Source organism: Homalodisca vitripennis, chromosome 4, assembly GCF_021130785.1.
Source record: "Homalodisca vitripennis isolate AUS2020 chromosome 4, UT_GWSS_2.1, whole genome shotgun sequence".
NCBI lineage: Eukaryota > Metazoa > Arthropoda > Insecta > Hemiptera > Cicadellidae > Homalodisca > Homalodisca vitripennis.
The window spans coordinates 42,890,702-42,910,126 of NC_060210.1; the positions used below are offsets into that span (position 1 = coordinate 42,890,702).

Consider the following 19,425-nt stretch of genomic DNA (forward strand, 5'->3'; position numbering starts at 1 on the left):
ATCAAGTGGAACATTGAGGGTGTAGGGAGTTAAAAACCCCTTCCAGCACAAGTAAACAGTTGCCATGAGGAAATTTAGTGTCAAGAAGATTTATCAATGTTTTAAGATTTTATATATAAAGGGTGGTCATGACCTAGTGTTAAATTTTTTGTAGGTGATAATACGACATAAATGTGGCTCAAATACTGAAATTAAAGTGTGAGTAATACTTTTATTACTCACACATATGTAGAGAAAAATTATTTTAGTTTCTAATATTAACATGAACACTTTACCAAAATTGTAAAATGACTATGAAAAGACCAAGGGGTTAGTAACAGGAATCTTGCATGTAAACATAAAGTAAAGATTATTGATGTCTTATTTCACCAGGCGAAGTAATGTCCAAGACGCCCTCTAACATTTAACCTGGGGACTGACAGTTTTAAAGGTACTTTGGAACCACCACCAACAGGCTGGGCAGGCGGGCTGCTTGCAAAGACAGGATCGCTCAGCGTCACCCATCCATCAGCAGCCACTCTCCACTGTGCTTAATCTGGTTATCTTACGATAACCATTGTATCCGCTACACTGAGGCATTGGCATTTGGCAGGTGACATTGGCGTGAGTACAATTTTGAAAGTTTTAAAGAAGAATACACTCTACCCTTATAATTTTACAAAAGTGCATGGCCTTGAACCTAATGATCATGCTATTAGACAAGAATTTTGTCGCTATTTATTAAATTCTGACATTGAAAAATATATATATATTTTTTAAACCTTACAGACAGACAAAGCTCTTACAAGACAAAGAGTATTTAACTTTGGCAACATGCACTTGTGGAATACTGAAAACCTAAAAGCTGCAAGAGAGCAGTCATTTCAGAGAAGATTTAGTAATAATGTAATAATGGTTGGGCAGGTGTGATTGGCAATCGATTCTTAGGACCTCAAATTTTTCAAGGAAGTTTAACAAGTGTTATGTATCTTGACTTTTTGCAACACAATTTGCCTCAAATGTTGGATGTGTTTGACTCTATACACTGCCAAGATATTATTTATCAACAAGATGACACTCCTCCTCACTTTACTATTGACGTCCGAAATTGGCTAAATGCATTTTAGGGGGTTGAAAATTATTTTTAGAAATTCTTTGGGGTTGAAATATGGGGGATTTATTAAAACGAAGAAGGTAGATTTCTCGGTTCAGCCGCTATACATTGCGAACTAGTGGGCCAAATTGGATAGACAGAGAAGGTCCTGTACCTTGGCCTGCAAGATCTCCTGATCTCAACCCCATGGACTTTTTTGTGTGGGGTGTATACGACACCTGTAAATAACAAAGAGGAACTTTTGAATAGGATCCAAGTTGCAAAGTGACTGTTAGAGCAATGTGAAATAGACCAGAGCCTGTGTAAGAGGACTGAGGACATTTTGAAAATTAAACTGAAATAAAATTCTAAACTGTTATGTAACTTTTTTGATAAAAAAAACTATGTTTGACTTTTCATAGTAATTTTTACAATTTTGATGAAATGTTCATGTTTATATTAAAAATCTACAATAATTTTTCTCTGGGTGTGTGTATAAAAACATTTGAACAAGTCTCCAAATAAATGGATGTGAATACAGACAGCTCTTACATATTACCTAGAAAGATTAGGAAAATATTTTACTTGAATCCACAACACTTTGTAGACACAGAGTCATAGCAAGAGTGAAATTCATTCCAAACCTTACATTAAACTGCAAAAACCATTACAAATATAATAAGTAACCTTTTATAACAAAGGGGGTTCTGAAAAATCAGTGATAACAATGATATGAATTATTTTGTTGGAATAATAAGATACCTAGGAACTCTACTAATACAATAATATAATTACATTCAAAACATAACAGAAATTTATCAGATACTAAAGTGACAACAACAAAAAAGGCACAATAATGAAACAAATTATATTTTAAGGGATCACCAGGCTTACCAACAACTTGGCCTAAGACAACAAATGTATTGGAATGCTTATGATAATTATAAAAATAAATATTTAACATTTAAATTGGAAAGTCAAACAAAATATTATTATTTTTTTAAATACATATTATCTTTCAATATACCAGCCACAGGGTTATGGTAACAAACAAGACCAAGAAGGCAAATCAGGACATGTGAGAAGACTGGGCCTATGAGACATGAATGCTTATGACAATCAAGTATAAAAATTAATGGCTACTGTAACATTTCAATTGGAAAATCAAACAAGATATGGTTTTATTTGAGTAAGTGTTAGCAAAACCTATTAGTCAGAAGGCAAAATTTCTGCTCTGTCTCTCTGTCCACACAATATTTCAAAAATGAATAAAACAACCAACTTAAAATTTTGTGTGAAGCTTCATTTCTATATAAACAACATCAAATTTGATTATGGAACATGTCTCTCTAAGGAATTTGGCTAAACATTAGCAAAGCCTACTTGTCTACAGGGTATCAAAGCCTACTTGGCTGCAGGAACTTGAGAACAAATTAAGCTAAAGACTTGAACATACACTAAGTACAGAAAAAAAACTGATGTGTAACTTAAAACCCTGGATATCCAGAAGCGGTACATCACTGAGATAAAAATGATGAGATATTGAGATAAAAGGGTTGATCTATAAGTCTATTTAGTTTGGAAGATGATGACTGGTGGAGTGGGTCAAGTTCTCTTAGTGTTAAAGGCTGAAACAAAGCCAGCATCCCTTTTACATATCTTAAATATAGTGCCCTCTATCTCTTTGCATGGGATCTAAACAGGAGGCGGCCTCTACCCCCAATTTTACCCATCTTGAATATCCTGTCATTTCAAAAGCAAGTCCAAAATGTTCTTGTAGGACTAAGTGCAAGGGGTTATTCAGCTTCTTGTCTTAAGTGAAAAAATCTATACATGAGATTAAGGCTAAACATTAGCAAAGTATATCGATCTAGATAATAAGACATTACTTTACTTTAAAACGATATCATGAGAAACTGAGCATAGATTTGCAAGAAACTTAATTTCTATAAGATCTAGTTAAATGATGACATATGTGGATTTGGCAAAATGTTATCGAAGCCTATCACTCTGGAAAATCTCAAGTTGGAACTGAAATAATAGACATAAAATCTTCCAAGAAACTTCATTTCTTCATTTCTAGGCAGGGTAGTAGTTCAGAACAGAGCATGCAAACAACACCATTTCCCCTCATGGAGATATTTAACCCATTGGGGAACTTGCCCGAGCGTCACTTGTTGTGGCCGAGCGGGACTGAATAATCTAGCCGGAGCGGCACTCGTGCTCGTTCTAGATGCTAACAATCAGGTATTTGTTCTTTTTTCCGCTAGATCACAGTATTGAGCCCTCTTGCATCCTTATGAGCAATTATTCAGTTTCGATTTTTTTGTTTGCATACTGGAACCACAACTAATAACTTGTTTTGTGATTGTTCACATTTTGCCATATGCTCAATTTTAGTCACTTCAATGTTCTGCTTACATTCTCTGTATCATGTTTTCAATGTAAACACTAAATTTAACTGTTACAGTTGTTGAATGAGTTTCCAGTTCCTCCGCTACCTCATGGAACAAGACAATTGGTGTACTTCAGAAGTAGACAGAAACTTGGGACAGTGATACTGAGATATCAAAGATACACATGTGAATTATAAAAAGTGAATAAACATTGTATGTAATGTAAATAGTTTATTTTAATTATTATTTTAATAATAACAATTGAATGTAACAAACAGTTTTATCCCATCTCCCAAATTCAGGAACTTGTCATAAAATCATCAAAAAGTGAAAAAATTTAAGTGAATTTTGACAGTTCATGGTTATTATGCTTTATAATTAGGTAATCCAATAAAAACTGGTTTTCCATGTATAAAAAACATGGTAGGTAATAAATATAGATATTTGTTTTTGATTGTTTTGTTTTTTTTACTACAAAAATTGTAAATGTATACTTAAAAAATTAAATAAAAAATTATTTGGAGAAAGCAACACTACTGTACAGCAACCAAATAGACTAACATTTTCTGAAAAATTGGCTAATTTATTTCAAACTCATTCTATTAATATTTCAGTACACACATGTATTTTCACCAAAATCAATTCAAACATTGTTCTAGAGAGGCTAGGTTAATTGCTTCTTCAATGGGTTAAATGCATTTTACAACCAATGAATTAGCAAATGCCTATATCGATTATGCTACCCTGTGAAGATATTAAGACTAAGCATAAAGCACTTACCCATGTAGCCCACCGTTCCCACACGACCTCTGACCATTTCTCCCTCCGGAATTTCGACAGCTAACCCCAAGTCTGATATTCGGACGTGTCCAGAGTCATCCAGGAGAATGTTCTCCGGTTTACAGTCCCGATATACCAGGCCCTGGTAGTGCAAGTGTTCCAGTCCACAGAGCACCTAGACAGCAAATACCACAGTCAACCGAGGATTATTTAAGGTGTTAGATATAGATCATGTTCAACTTTATAAAAGAGTCACTCTAAAAGTTTTGAGGTCAAACTGAAGCACTTCTGGATGGTTCTAAAGCACCATCCCGTGCTACAGTTTTAAGGTAATATCCAGCATTTTAAAGGGGCTGAAATTCACTTTAACACAATGAACTTTAGGAAGGCCCTATTCAGCTGTCACTCAAGAAAACATTGATCGGGTATGTGCTAAGATCCAACAGGACTGACAGTCCACTTATTTAATGATTGAAGCTTCAATAAAGGATTAGATTTGCAACAGTGCGAATAATATTGCATGATATTTTATGTGAAAATCATCCAGCAGATCCTCCAACTGCTTAAAAATGGTGGTCATCAGATTATTACCAAAATTGTCATTAGTGACGATATGATCATGCCATTTTATAACGTTCCAACTCTTAGAGAGAGTCACCTATGGGTGATTGAAGACAAGTCATTCCCCACAGTGGTAAAGAAACACTGTTTTTTTTTCAAGAGCATGGGACTGGTGGAAACTATTAATCTGGAGGGACAAGGACTGTCACAGTAAGATGGTACAAGACTGAACATTGCTTGTCAGAATTTCTTCAGGACTTCAACATTAACCTCTGAACTGCCATGCCCGTGTTATCACGTGCCAAACAGCTGTTTTGCTCCACAACGCCTGACAGCTGTAAGATAATATACATTGGCCTCTAGTAAAGTTAATTTTAACTACTACAAATCCATATTAGTGATGTTTAATTACTACAATGCTCTGATGGCCAACTTAAAAACTATCCCAAAAGCACATGGCGAAGGTGTTACCTGGACGTTATTAAGAGAATATTTAAAACTTTTTCTCCCTGAGATGCTGGAATTGAATTAATCTTAAGCAATTTAATTAATTGAAAAGATTTTCAAAAGGATCAATGAAAAGATGAGGTACAACTTCAAACTACATTAATAATTTAAAAATCTTTACAAATGTGTGCAGTGCCATATTGGGATATTTTTGGGGGTTGAAAATTATTTTTCCAAATTCTTTAGCGTGAAATATGGTGGATTTATTAAAACAAAAAGGTAGATTTCACCATTCAACCGCTAAACATCGTGGACTGGTGGTTTGCCTCACCCTGTATATACAGTGGAACCTTGATATACTGAATTCAATGATAAATCGAAGTTTTGTTATTCCTCTTGAATGTGTCATTTACTTAAATCCTTATTTTACCTCTATAGATATAGAGATTCAATAGAAGGTTTAACCTTTTGGGGTCCATAGGCGAATTCAGTCTGACATCCCTGTCTCCGCCTTTCCAGTCCAAGGCCGAACTGAGTCCGACATATGTTGTAATGCAAATATCTAACAAAAAAGTCATTCGGACTCATATTTGATGGATGTAATGTCTCTGTAGATCTTGTGAAAGGGTTTTAAATAACCAGTCACAAGTTACCTTCCTCTATGGTTTCACTTTCGGCATTATTACGATGAACACCTGCATAGTATTTAAAACATGTTTTGAATTCAATTGTTTAGGAATACAAACAGATTAATTATGATTGTTTAGTTATCAACAAATAAACATGTAAAGTGGGTTTTTATTTTCAACCGAAAAGGTGTCAGCAAGCAGTTGCAGTGGTTATGTAATTGTTTTGCATGATGAAGACATTGAGGATGCATTGTTTGATTTTGATAGTAACAATGACGATATTGATCTTTCTATTTCTGAGGATGAAAGTGTAATAACTGTTCGTAATTTAGATGAAAACAAGGCTGAACAACAACCTTCAGCACCAGTTAGGGTTAGGCCTAGACCTATATCCACGTAAACCTGGTCTCCATCCTAACTCATGTTTTGACATGTATCATACAACAAAAAACTACAAAGAGTAGGCCTAGGCTTAAGCATAACTGTGGGGTGATGTGTATATTTTGTAAATAGGACCAGAAAATAAGTTTTCTTTTTCATTTTACATTTTAGAACCTTTCAATAAGCCATTGTAATAGTAACATTTTTAACCCTAGAAAGCTAACGTGTCGTATATCTGACGACTTGAGTTTTGAAGTTTTCATGGAACACCCCCTTGCGCTGGCCAAGTGGACTCGTCCAGCCACCTGCGTTTGTAAATATGTCCAAGAGGGGGGGGGGGGAGCTTGCCGCTAGTCACTTTTCAGCCATCAAAGTGGGTGTACTAAACAGTGGTTCGTAAGAAATACAATACGTTAGCTTTTACGCTTGGATTTTCGGAACTTTATAAAAGAGAAAGATGAAGTTGATGAAGTGGAATTCCAAATTGACAGCGATGACACAGATGCTGATCCATCCTATTCCCCTGCAAAGAAAACTTTACAAGATGACTCCAGTTCAGATGAAGAACTACCTCCATCCCCCAAGAGGAAAAAGAAAACTGCACCGGCCGTTGAAAACCCAACTTCTATACCACTACCAGAAACCACGGCCTCTCTATCTTTACATCCCGTAGATGAAGTGGCTACAACTACATCAATACAACCAGGTATGAGTGCCTCCTTATCTTGCCAGCCAGGGCCTATCTTAGATGCTGCACCGACCCAGAGTTCTACAGCTCAAATATCTGATCCTCACATAATTGTATGTGATAAAGTGAGCCTTAGGGGTAAAAACGGACATCGCTGGACTAATAAGCCTACACTGGTGACTGGTAGAAATGTTTCTGCTGCACGAAATATAATTCACATACGGCCAGGTCCTACTGCCAATACCGCTAATAAAATCAAACCAAGTGAGACATTTAACATTTTCTTTACTCAAAAATTGGGAAAAAAGGTGCCAACTATAGCAGACAAATTACTATAGTTGCTCAGCTATCCAACATAGAACTTGATGCTTTTCTAGGATTATTGATACTTTCAGCAGCTAAAAAAGACAACCATTTACCTTCTAATGAACTGTTTAATCCTGAACTTAGTGGTCTACTATATAATGCTACTGTGTCTTGTGAACGTTCTCATTTCTTGCTAGAATGTTTGCGTTTCGATGCCAGTGAAAGTAGAGCCGAAAGAAAAAAAACCCTAGTGTTGCTCATATAAGAGAAATCTGGGATATGTTTATTCAAACATGTCGCACTTCGTACAAGCCAGGGTCCTTTTTCACAATCGATGAGCAGCTACTTGCATTTAGAGGACGCTGTTTATTTAGAATGTACATTCCTTCGAAATCCGATAAATACGGAATCAAACTGGTTTTAATGTGTGACAATGCAACAAAGTTCATGGTTGATGCCATTCCATACTCAGGAAGAACATTAAATACATAAGGCATGCCCCTTGGCGAATTCTTTGTGAAAAAGCTGTCTACTACTTGTCATGGTTCCAACAGAAATATAACCATTGACAACTGGTTCACATCAGTACCTCTAGCAACTTCCTTATTGGAAGAACCATATAAATTGACCATAGTCTGTACTCTTAGAAAAAAACAAAAGAGAAATCCCTCCAGAAATGTTGTGCACGAAAAATAGGAAAGTTGGGACCAGTATGTTTTGAAACAATGGTTTCATACAAAGTCAGAATTCCAAAAATGTGTTGCTTCTATCGACTTGTCATGAAAAGCCATCATTTGATAAGGACTCAAAAAAACTCTAATCATTGAGACATACAACGCAACCAAAGGTGCAGTTGATACTTTGGATCAAATGTGCCATCAAATGATGTGCAGCCGAAAGACGAGGTGGTGGCCATTATGTGTATTTTTTGGCATGATAAATATCATGCTAGTAAATTCATATGTTATTTACACTAGTAACGTGGTGAAAATGGGCCTGAAATCGCTTTCAAGGAGAAACTTTGCAATGCAAATCCAATATGACCTCATCACACCATGGCTTCAGCACCGTATGAACTACCCAAACTTGCCAAGAAAACTCCGCCAATCAATTGCTGAAATAATTAAGGCACCTCTTCAAACAAACAAAGTTAATGTCCCTCAGCACCCCCGTCGAACAATTTGTGGAATATGTCCATCAGCAAAACGGAGGATGACGTCAATCTTTTGCTGCCGATGTGCCAAGCCAATCTGTGCCGAGCATCGCGGAAGTTGCTGTGTCCATTGTACAGATGAGATTTAACCATAGACTTAGTTTTAAAAAGGTTTACTAAGCTGTATTGTAAGTGTTTATACGCAATTAAATGGCATTTTTGTAAAATAAAATGTATTTGTCCATTTTTTGAATCCTACGTTAGCTTTAACGTAACTTTTTGAACACGTTAGCTCTCTAGGGTTAATGTAGTAACGTTTTTTTCCCATCATACTAATATAATATTCAGTTTTGAAATGAAAAAAAAAAACTCAAACAATTTAAGTAAACATAACCATTTTTCAAATAGCCTACTTTTTTAAAAAGAGCACACCAACTAATCCACTTCTACAGTTTACCAATCTAATTAGTACTAATCTAAGTTAAAAGCATGGATGGATCCTGCAATGGACAAAGATAGAAAATTGAAACTCAGGACACTCCTCTAATGAGTTATACATCTAACTCACAAATTATAAACAAAAATGTCTGTAAAAGTTTGTTGGTACTTTTTAATGATATATCTACAAAAACTACAACATTGCCAAAATTCTCTTATTTCACTATTTTGCATAGAATTATGACAGTTTGTATTCTATTGGAAGAACTAATTTTTTTTACTAAAATTTGAATACATGTAGAACAAAAAATATATTTATAGAAGTTAATTATTTAAAAATGTTTCTACGGCAACAAATTTAAAAAAGTTTTTATAAAAGTAAAAATTGTGAAATAATAACCTAAAGTTTGTTAGGAAAAAATTTTGTTTTCATCTAAAAATTATCTATACATCTATAAAAAGTATATTTATGTAAGTTATTTTTATCTCTAACATTTTTGAAATCAGTATGATCAGGCAGAATTAATTCCCTACACAATGGTTCATCCAAGTCAGGTAAAACTTCAATCTTATCTACCAAACTAACATTGTCTTCTGATTAACTACCCGGTACATTACTAATGCCACTACTATTCAAATTAACACTTATTGTGAAATGTTCGATAAATTATTTATCCAGCAATAAAAATATTGAACTATATCAACAGAGGCCTATCTGCAGGTAAAAGCTTCCATATTGTTACTTCAATAATTTGCAAAACACTACACAAATGTTTTTTTATTCACACTAAACAATAAATACCTAAAGATACAAATAAATAGCAAACAATACACGTTTTGACAAATGGTGTAATAACAACCGAGAAATCACTATGGCAACCACACAATGCTTAATTCTTATCTACTAGGTGAGACAGTGATTGTGCAACGGAATTAAAATAAAATAACGTTCATCGTCTTTAGTGATGATACTGTTGCTTAGAAGTTCTTCTTTGTTTTGATATGGTTTTCACTACTTCCATACAATGATAAAATTTAATAAAGCTCTTTTCGACACATTAGGCATTTTCAGATTTAAAAAACAATCTTTTCAAACAACTATTGTATAAACATTTATTTGCTTACAGGCTATTGAAACGATGTTTCTGAAAGTCAATAATACACATTTTGTAATAACGACACACAAGATCATGTAGAACGTAAACTCTCGATAGAGAATTTTGAGAAACATACAGTAAACAAATTGCAAGATGTGAATGTCAAAGTTTAAAATTTTTTAATGACAAATTTAATGGAACAGAATGTTTTAAATGATATAATACGAAACCTTAGATCTTTACCTTTAAATTTATGTTTTTTTAGTTCAAATGGTAAAAATAAACTTGCTGTGAGAGATCATATTACAACACAGTTAATGCGTCGAAAATAGCTTAGTGCCATTTGAAATGTAGTTAATGTGTCGATAATGGCTTAAAGCCAGTTGCAGGGGTAAGCAATAAAACAGCTAAAACTTACTAACCTGTGTTTTTTTTTATATCAGATGGTCAAACTGCTGTCCTAGGACAGTTTGACAATGTCCAGTCTGTTGTAGAAACTTGAAATGGCACGCTGTATAGATTCACACGGGATTTATTGAATTTCCGCTACTATTCTGTCCCTAACGTCATTAATGCACTGAGGTTTCGTTTTATAAATGTTTTTAAAGTGACCCCACACAAAGTAGTCAAGTGGAGATAGATCTGGCGATCTTGGTGGCCACTCACTCAATACTTTCTCTTCTGCCTATCCAGCGATTTTGAAAAAATATTGTTTAAATACTCGCGGACATGCAGACCACAGTGTGGAGGTACTCCATCCTGCTGTAACCAAACTTCATTACAGTTGTTGGTTGCTACTTGGCTAGCTGGATAAACCTAATTATGTAACATTTGATGGTTATCTTTGGCATTAAGATTTCCATCAATAAACAAACTGATCCCTAACAATGCCAAGCCAAACGTTTAATTTTTCAGAGTGCTGGGTATGTTACTCTCTCATCCAATGAGGGTTAACATCAGCCCAATAACGAGCATTGTACCTGTTGATGTTACCGTTTAACATAAAAGTTGCTTCATATGATAAAGCAATGTTGTTTAATCTAATTGTATTATTATCAATGTTCCACACCATTATTTCACAAAATTCTACTCGACGATCAAAATTGTCCTCACTTAGCTCATGAACTAAACAAATATTATACGCTATTATGTAAAACCTTAAAAACTGATGTTTGAGATATACTTTATTCTTGAGAAACATTTCTTATTGAGGCATAAGGATCTTTACTACAGACTGTAAAACGTCAAGTGACAATGCTTCGTCTGTAGTCGATTTTGGTCATCCAGGTTTGGGGTGGTCTTTAACGCCGCCTATTTCCTGGAAACGTTGAATTTTTTGTTGCACTCTTGATTTAGATACAGGGTTTCGTTTAGATACAGAGATAAGTGTCATTAAATAAGTTCCTTACTTCATTATAAGATCTCATCCGATCTCCGTGGCCTCGCATCATTAGGATCGTAATATGCTCTTGTTCACTTAATGTCTGGTTGTTAATTCCAACCAGAAACTGAACATGATACTGGACTTCCTCAAAACTGATAAGATAAGGAAGGCCTGCAATACAGCGGGTAATAACAGTACGACAAGTTTGAGTTTGTATGGAGTCTATTAAAGTTATTTACCTTCTGAATGTGGATGTTCTGTTTTGCCTCAATTAATTTTTAATTAATTTCAATGAGCTGCCATTTTGTACTGGGTTGAGATACAAAGTTATAGTTTCCACTGTTCCTTCTTTTATCAAGACCTTTCAAATAATGTATCACATAATGGGTCTTTACATAAAAAAATGTTCAATTGCCCCACCCCACAAAATACCACTTTGGGGAAATGGGCACAGTTGTAACAGTAACAAAAAAAGTTCACTTCAATTTCCTAGAAATGTGTCCTGAGTTCTATCCTCCCATCTTCATCCATAAAAACTAAGAGTGTATGCATACTAACTCACACTGTATATCAAAGTTTCAGTTTATAAGCGCAAAATATTTAACTATAGTACCGTATTTTTCATGTCGAGACACTAGTTTGTTTTCTGTTGTCGTCATTGGTGAATCACCATTTCACCCTCAGTTTATTTGGATGTTACCGTGATTCAAGAAAATTTACATGAATTTCATGAACTATGTGTGTTAGATAATCAGCTGTGATAGTATTTCCTATAAAAGTGTGATGGCAAAACAACTTATCAAGATTAAGTTAAACTTGTAAACTGTGGATGCCGGGAATAAGAAGATAAAGTGACATTGCAAAGGAATTTGGTATACCAGCAAATACTCTCATGACCATTACTACACATTTCCCAATAAAGTATTTATAATCAAACCTTTATTATTACTGTTGTTGTTTTGAACCTATTATATATCAAAGTCTGCACCAAACAACCTTGATATATCAAACCTCGTTATATCAAAATTCTCAATGCATCGAAGTTTTGTATTTCCTCTTGAGTTTATACATATATCAGGGTTCCACTATATAAATTAAAAGAGTACAACATGCAAATATGAGGTGGAATAATAATACCATATTTTATAACCCAGTTATAGTAAAATTCTCTTTTGGCAGAAGTCGGATATATTGAATGTACATAAAATAGATGATTATAATTCATTGCAGACATTATTTATTACTTTTTTGTATTTACGTCAAAAACTTTTTATACACGATAGTCCTAATATAATACAATATGTTAGTAGATTTTAATATTTGTAAATTTCTGATTAAGATCTCCACAAACTATATTTTACAGAAAATTAAATCTATGTTTTTTATTATATATTTGCTAAATAAAATAAAGTATATTAACTGATAAATTTTATGTGAATATTAAAAAAAAATGGGCATAGAATACATACAACAGTTTTAACATTACCAGTCAGTGTTAAATAAAAATACTGATGCAGGTGACTATATGAGAAGATTTCTCTTTAGAGATTTCTCAGATATCTTAGAAAACTTAAAAATCATGACCAACTTATAAATAATTCTGTATGTCTTTAGTTTTAATAGACAATGTAGCATCCCATGTGCCTTAATAAAGTTAGAAAATAATTGTTAAATAACATTAGACAATCAAATAATGCAATTTATGTGGGATATTTTTCTCCAAAACCTAGAAGATATAGGCTAGCCTATATATAATTATTTGTACTATGTATTATATAATGTATTTTGCTTTTGATCTTCTTTATAAACATACAGATTTATATATTTTAAAACTGGGCAAAAATGATAAATATTGTATTATGAAATGTAAGTTTTTAGTAAGTATAGATGAATAAATGATATGTTTTAGAAAATAAAGGCTTTTGAACAAATACATCCTTCTTTTATAACTTTATTACTTATAAATAATAAAGTGTACATTTTTAAATACAATTATACTTATAATAAACTGTAAAACTTTCAGCAAATGGTTGTAAATTATGTGTTTACAATATGTTAGAATTCAGGATTTCAGCGGCAGATTTAACATCATTATCTAGGCAAAACAACAAATACCTCAGCAGCGTAGAAACGAGCTCGATGGATGTCGAAGCCAGGGTCCCCACCCATGTTGTAGATATGAAATTTCAGATCCCCTCCGTTCATAATGGTTAGCACCAGACACAGGGCATCTTTTGTCTCGTACGCATAAGCCAAGCTTACCTGTAATAATTTACACAAGGTTTTATTCAATTGATATTAAACCAGATAAACTTTGGAATATCAGGGCAGGTTCAAAAGGAGGGCAACTGGAATAAGCTGCACCTAGTATCATGAATATAAGTTAAAGGAGGGTATGCTGCAGTATTAGCCTGAGATGATAAAACAGCCCAGTCTATGCATAGTTGTATTGTAATATGGAACTGCATTAAAGACTATGTGAAAATGATACTCTAAATAATAAACAAAGATTTATTAGGTAAGATAACAATATGAATATGAATTTGAATTTTTATATTTTTATTGGTGGGGAAGGGGGGGACTACAGCTACGTCCTAGGAAAGGCCATTGAATCTATGGATCTCATAAGTTTGTTAAGAAATCAAACTCCTGCCTAATATTGAGTGTTAGTATAAAATCTCAGTTGTGATTGGTAAAATTGAAAAAATTAGCTAAAAGCTAAACTACACACTCATATTTTATTGTTTATGTGTATTCATTACGTCTTGTTTCTTTTATATATTTATTATGAACTGTTCTATCACACAGATTCAGACTTGTCTAAGTCGTGCACAATATTTTGATGGCAATACAAATTTAATAACTATATATACTTGATAATACATATAATAAAATTTGTATTACTTAATATACCAAACTCCACAAAAATTGGAGACACAAGCATAAATGGTTTAATTTAAAGATTTAAGCTTGTGTAATCAGTAGTTTTAGTAAGAAGAATTTTTTTTTAATTTCCAAATCACACCCTTTAAGATAATCTTCCTAAAGGCATACAAAATGGGGGAAAAGATTAATTTTAACTACAAGAGGGAAGTTACTAAAATTAATTATTAGATGATTTTACATTGAGTCTGTTATTTTTATTATTATTACTGTTAAAAATATTCATATTCATTTTTGGTTCAAAAGTGACTGTAATGTCTGCAGTTCAAGGATTAACCTATTTTTGACTAGGAGGGTGGAATTCTAATGAAATCCAAACAGTAATGGTTAATGGTATACAAGACTAAATCAACTCTGCAAAATTTCTAGAATACGTCTAGAGAAAAGGTTACCTTGAAAGTTCATATCAAGAGTATATAGGCAGCAATGAGATCTATTGTTTTCGTCTTTTGAAATTCATCGAAAAACTGTACCTAATGTTCTAATACTGGTGAAGAAATACCTAAAAATCTGCACTTTATTTCAAATGTAAAATGAAATAGAACAGTGATATTATTCAGAGCTATTACACAAGAACTAGACTCTGCTTATGACTTTACCAGCATATAAAAGAAGCTAGTGACTAAGTTCTCTGACTAGGACCTTCCCTGGGAAATGACAAGCAGTGTTTGTCTAAAATCACTAGCCTGCAACAGTCATGTCCCTATAATTGACTTGCAGCTACATATGTCTTGGAGAGTCATGTCTAAATATCAAATCCTCCTTCGTTTAACACACTTGGTCTGGAAAATCAGCTTACATTCTCGAAAAACTTGGATTGAGTTGGATTGTTTTGAAATGCTTAACATTGGAGTGTCATTAATGTTTAAGTTAAGGGTTCCCTATCCAACAATGTTGTTGCTATTCCAGATGATGCAACCTCACAATATTACTATATTATTTTCTTTTTATAGAGTTTGGGCAATAAATGAATTCAATATTAATAGTAATTTTATCAAAAATTAATTATGAGAAGTAAATAAGTTTTTAAGGCAATAGTATACTCTTATATTTGAAATAAAACAAAAACTTATACCATTACGCAGTAGGAATAAACAACATTCTGATGGAACTTTCAATCCTATTAATCTTGGGCGATTGTAGGATCATAGCGTGGTTAATTAATTTCCATTAATTTTGTTTAATAGTAAAGCCATATTGCTTTACAAAATGTTTTGAATTTTCATAATAAATATAATATAGTCGATCGCATTAGGTTAAGGAATGTAGTAGGAGAAGATATATATATATATATATTAGTATTGTATATGAACTCAAAGTCCAACTGGCTTGTATTAGCTAGTATTTTCTATGTTCAGAGTAGAAGCGCAGCTAAGTTGTAGTAAACACAATAATAGAATGCTATCAAGTTTAGGGTAGTCGAATAGGACTCTACCAAATTTGGGGGAGTCAACTACTGGGGTGTATCTTTACTAGTTCTAGAGATAACAATTTTTTTGTAAAAAGTACAAAATGGTGGCTATTGGCTAAACAACACATTTCATGACATGTGTTTTTACAATATTATTTGTTTGAAATGATGACCTGATCTATGTTTATAGGATATATTTTTGTTTAAAATGATGAGTACTACCAGCCACAGTGTTTGTGACACCCTTTTGTGAACACCATGTATACATTAAATTTATTTATTGTTTTGAGAATATTTTATTGCTATAGACATAATACTATCTTTTACACTACCTTATGTTACCCTGAAACTGTGGTTGGATAAAATTCCTTTCAGTAATAGGGCGTTTTAGTTACCCCGTATTTTACCTTATCTTTATTTAAATACAATATGTTTAATATAAAATAAGTAAATTATTATGTACTATTTCATTCAAGAAGATTTATTGCATTTCTGTTAACCATCTACCTGTTTTAAAATTATGTTACTCAGTGACTAGACTATCATGCTGCATAGAAAAATATGTTTCTGGTTGTTGCATTGAGTATGTGTTGTAGCAAAAATACTTTAGAGGTATTTACATTTTGTATGTTTTGTTGGCAGCATACAAGTGCGTACAATAAGGTACGGAGGTATGGTATGTATATCTTATATATATATATATATATAATTCTTTCAATAAACATTGAATCACAAAAAGTACTTGCTTCGCCGGGACTCGAACCCGGATCTCTCACTTGCTGGGTGAATGTGCTACCATTACACCACAGAGCCCCTACTTTTTACAATTCAATTATATTGTATTTGGCCCTACCTGTCACATATGTGTTTGAATATGTATATTTTTATAATATATATATATATATATATATATATATATATATATTATATGTATATTATATATATTTTTCAAGATATTTTCACAACACTGAGACAATTATGACTTTGTATAAAACTATGATAAGAAGTAAATTAGAGTATTGTTCTGTTATCTGGAATTCAATAAATGTGTTAGAGTGTAGCAATTTAGAGATAATACAAAACAAATTTCTTAAATTTTTATTTTACAAACAACATAATTATGTATGTCCTTACGACATGCCCATTTCTAATTTAAGGGAAATGTTTGAGATTAAAAAATTGTCCATAAGAAGGGAACTAGCCTCAATAAGTTTTTTATGTAAGTTACTTAATAATTCAGTTGATAGTTCGTATTTGTTAACCCTTTGCACGCCATAAGCGAGTTATTTCGCATGCATAAAAGTCTGTACAGCGCCCATAGCGAGTTATATCGCGAACTACATTTTACAACATTAGATAGTTTAATAGTAGTAGAATTTGTCGCTAGATGGCAGAGAAAGTCACTTTTGCTGCCTAGTGCATTAGCTAATGTGCCAACTGAACTTTTGAGGAGTATCGATCGGTAACAGCTGTTTCTTTCTATTCATATTTGTTTTCCGTACTTCTCGAAACGCCCAAAGCGATTATACTCGCCGCCATTTCGTGAAGTTCTATCTCTAGTGTTCCTGCTCACTGACAGTTTATGTTTTTACAGTTTTATTAGTTTATATTACGTTTAGTGCTTGTGAACTATTAAAATTATTACTATAGTAATAACTATTATTTATTATTTTGACGTAACTTGTGAATATATTGCCATAATTATGGCTAACGCAGACGATCCAGACTTTGACGATTTCGTTCTTGGGGTTACATACTTTGGACGATTATTCGTAAAAAAAAAAAACAGAAAACAGTTCGTAAGATGTTTTTTACTGTTTTCCAAAATGTGTATTTATTTACTTATCACACATTATATCTACTTCATGTACCGGTATATGTTTGTAAAAATTATACAGTTTTATCAAAATAACGTTTTCATACCTACTGGTCCTTAAAATAGAAAAATATCTATATTTCATTTTAAAAAATGCCCATAAAAGCATTTCAAGGTTTTTTATTCTTTAAATCAATTACTTAAACAAATAAAAAAATGGCTTTACTGTTTTCAAAAAATTTAAATATTCAGTAATTTGGCGCTAGGGCAAAACATATACGTAATTACTTGGCGTGCAAAGGGTTAAGTCACATAGGTTTGCATGTACCACATCATATATTTAGAGAATTTAATTTATTTGCTTTACCTAGATGTAGAACAGTTTCTCATTATAATTTTCCTTTGTACAAGACTCTACGGTTTCTTAATTTAAACCAATTAAACTTAGATATTTTTAATGATAATTTGGAAAATATTTTAAAGATATGCAGCAACCTTTTATTTTGATTTAATTTATTGTTCATTGTAGAAGTGTATGTGTACAATGAAGCAAGTTGTTATTTTTATTTAAATTGTATAGAGTTCATTTATTTATGTTGTGTAAAGAAATTTAAATATTAATTTGTGTAACTGCCAGCAGTTTAGTTTGTTATGTAAAGTTCATATTAAGAGTACATTAATTTTAGTTAGGATGGCTGTTTTGGGAATAATTGAAGGTTTTGTACTTTGTTTGTGCTATATCATGTCCTGTAGCTGTCATGTAAAATTGAAAAATAAATAATATATATATATATATATATACATATAATAAAATGTATAATATATATATATATATATATACAGTATATATATATATATATATATATATATATATATATATATATATTTCAAAGTAATTTTGTATCCAATTTTATAAACAACCTACATAGAAAATAAAGTTATTTGAAAGGTATTATATTCTTTTCCTTAACATGTATGAATAAAATACATAACATTTTAGACCTTTGAAATCTGTATAAATAAAAGCAAATACCATTGACTTAGTTTTTTGATGCAGTTACACCTCATTTTAAAGTTATTATAAAAAAGAAGAACTGCACAAATTAGAGGTCTCTAATGTTACTCTATCAAATTTGGTAGCCATTTAATGTTTGAATTGTTATTTAAAGTTATTGTAAGGTAGATAAAGATAAAACACTCATTACTTGTTATTTTGAAAATTTATGACACAAAATCATAAAACAAGTTGTTACAAGAATCAACATCAACAACCATGATTACCAGAGTATTAATTAGGTTTTGTTTTGTCTGACAGAAGCCCATTAGGAATATATATATGTATATATATTTCTTGTGTTCATGTGTATGTGACTGAACTCCTCCTAAACGACTGGACCGATTTTGATGAAAGTTTTTGTGTTTTCAATGGAATTCGAGAATCGTTTAGATTCACAATTTGGTCCACTGGAAAATGTTTTATTAATTAATTTTTAATTTCTAAGTAGTTGTTGATTTTAGAATGTTTTACCTTCGATCCGGCAGACCGCACTGCGACACGTAATACAAAATGAACTGATACTTAACAGCTGTTAATACTTTCAGCTGAACTTCATCAAAGAGGCAGAAACATTTGTTTACATTAAAAATTTAGAAAATTATTATTGTAAAGTGCTTGATTAGTAGTGTAATGCAGATTGCATAGACTAAGTTATTACCTAATTTTAAATTTAGATTGCACCAATGATCAATAAACTATCTAATGCAATGAAAATACTATTGAACGCTGTTATAAAAACCACCTCATTGCAAAAAGCCGTGAATGTTTGCACATAAGGTAATCGAATTTGGTTAGATCGAAGGTAAATGAAAAGAGTGAAAGAAGATGTTTTATGATCGAAATTGGTTTTCGTTGATACATTTTCT

The 19,425-nt window shown here is 32.4% G+C and overlaps 1 protein-coding gene across 1 annotated transcript in view; it reads right to left on the reverse strand.

The window, feature by feature from the left end:
• Positions 1-19,425, reverse strand: part of LOC124359216 (G protein-coupled receptor kinase 2) — a 72,545-nt gene that overhangs the window by 16,981 nt on the left and 36,139 nt on the right. Inside the window, exons 7-8 of the mRNA XM_046811780.1 lie at positions 13,448-13,594; positions 4,249-4,423 (exon numbers count right to left, since the gene is read on the reverse strand). Of these exons, the coding sequence (XP_046667736.1) occupies positions 4,249-4,423; positions 13,448-13,594 (322 nt within the window). The remainder of the gene's footprint in view (positions 1-4,248; positions 4,424-13,447; positions 13,595-19,425) is intronic.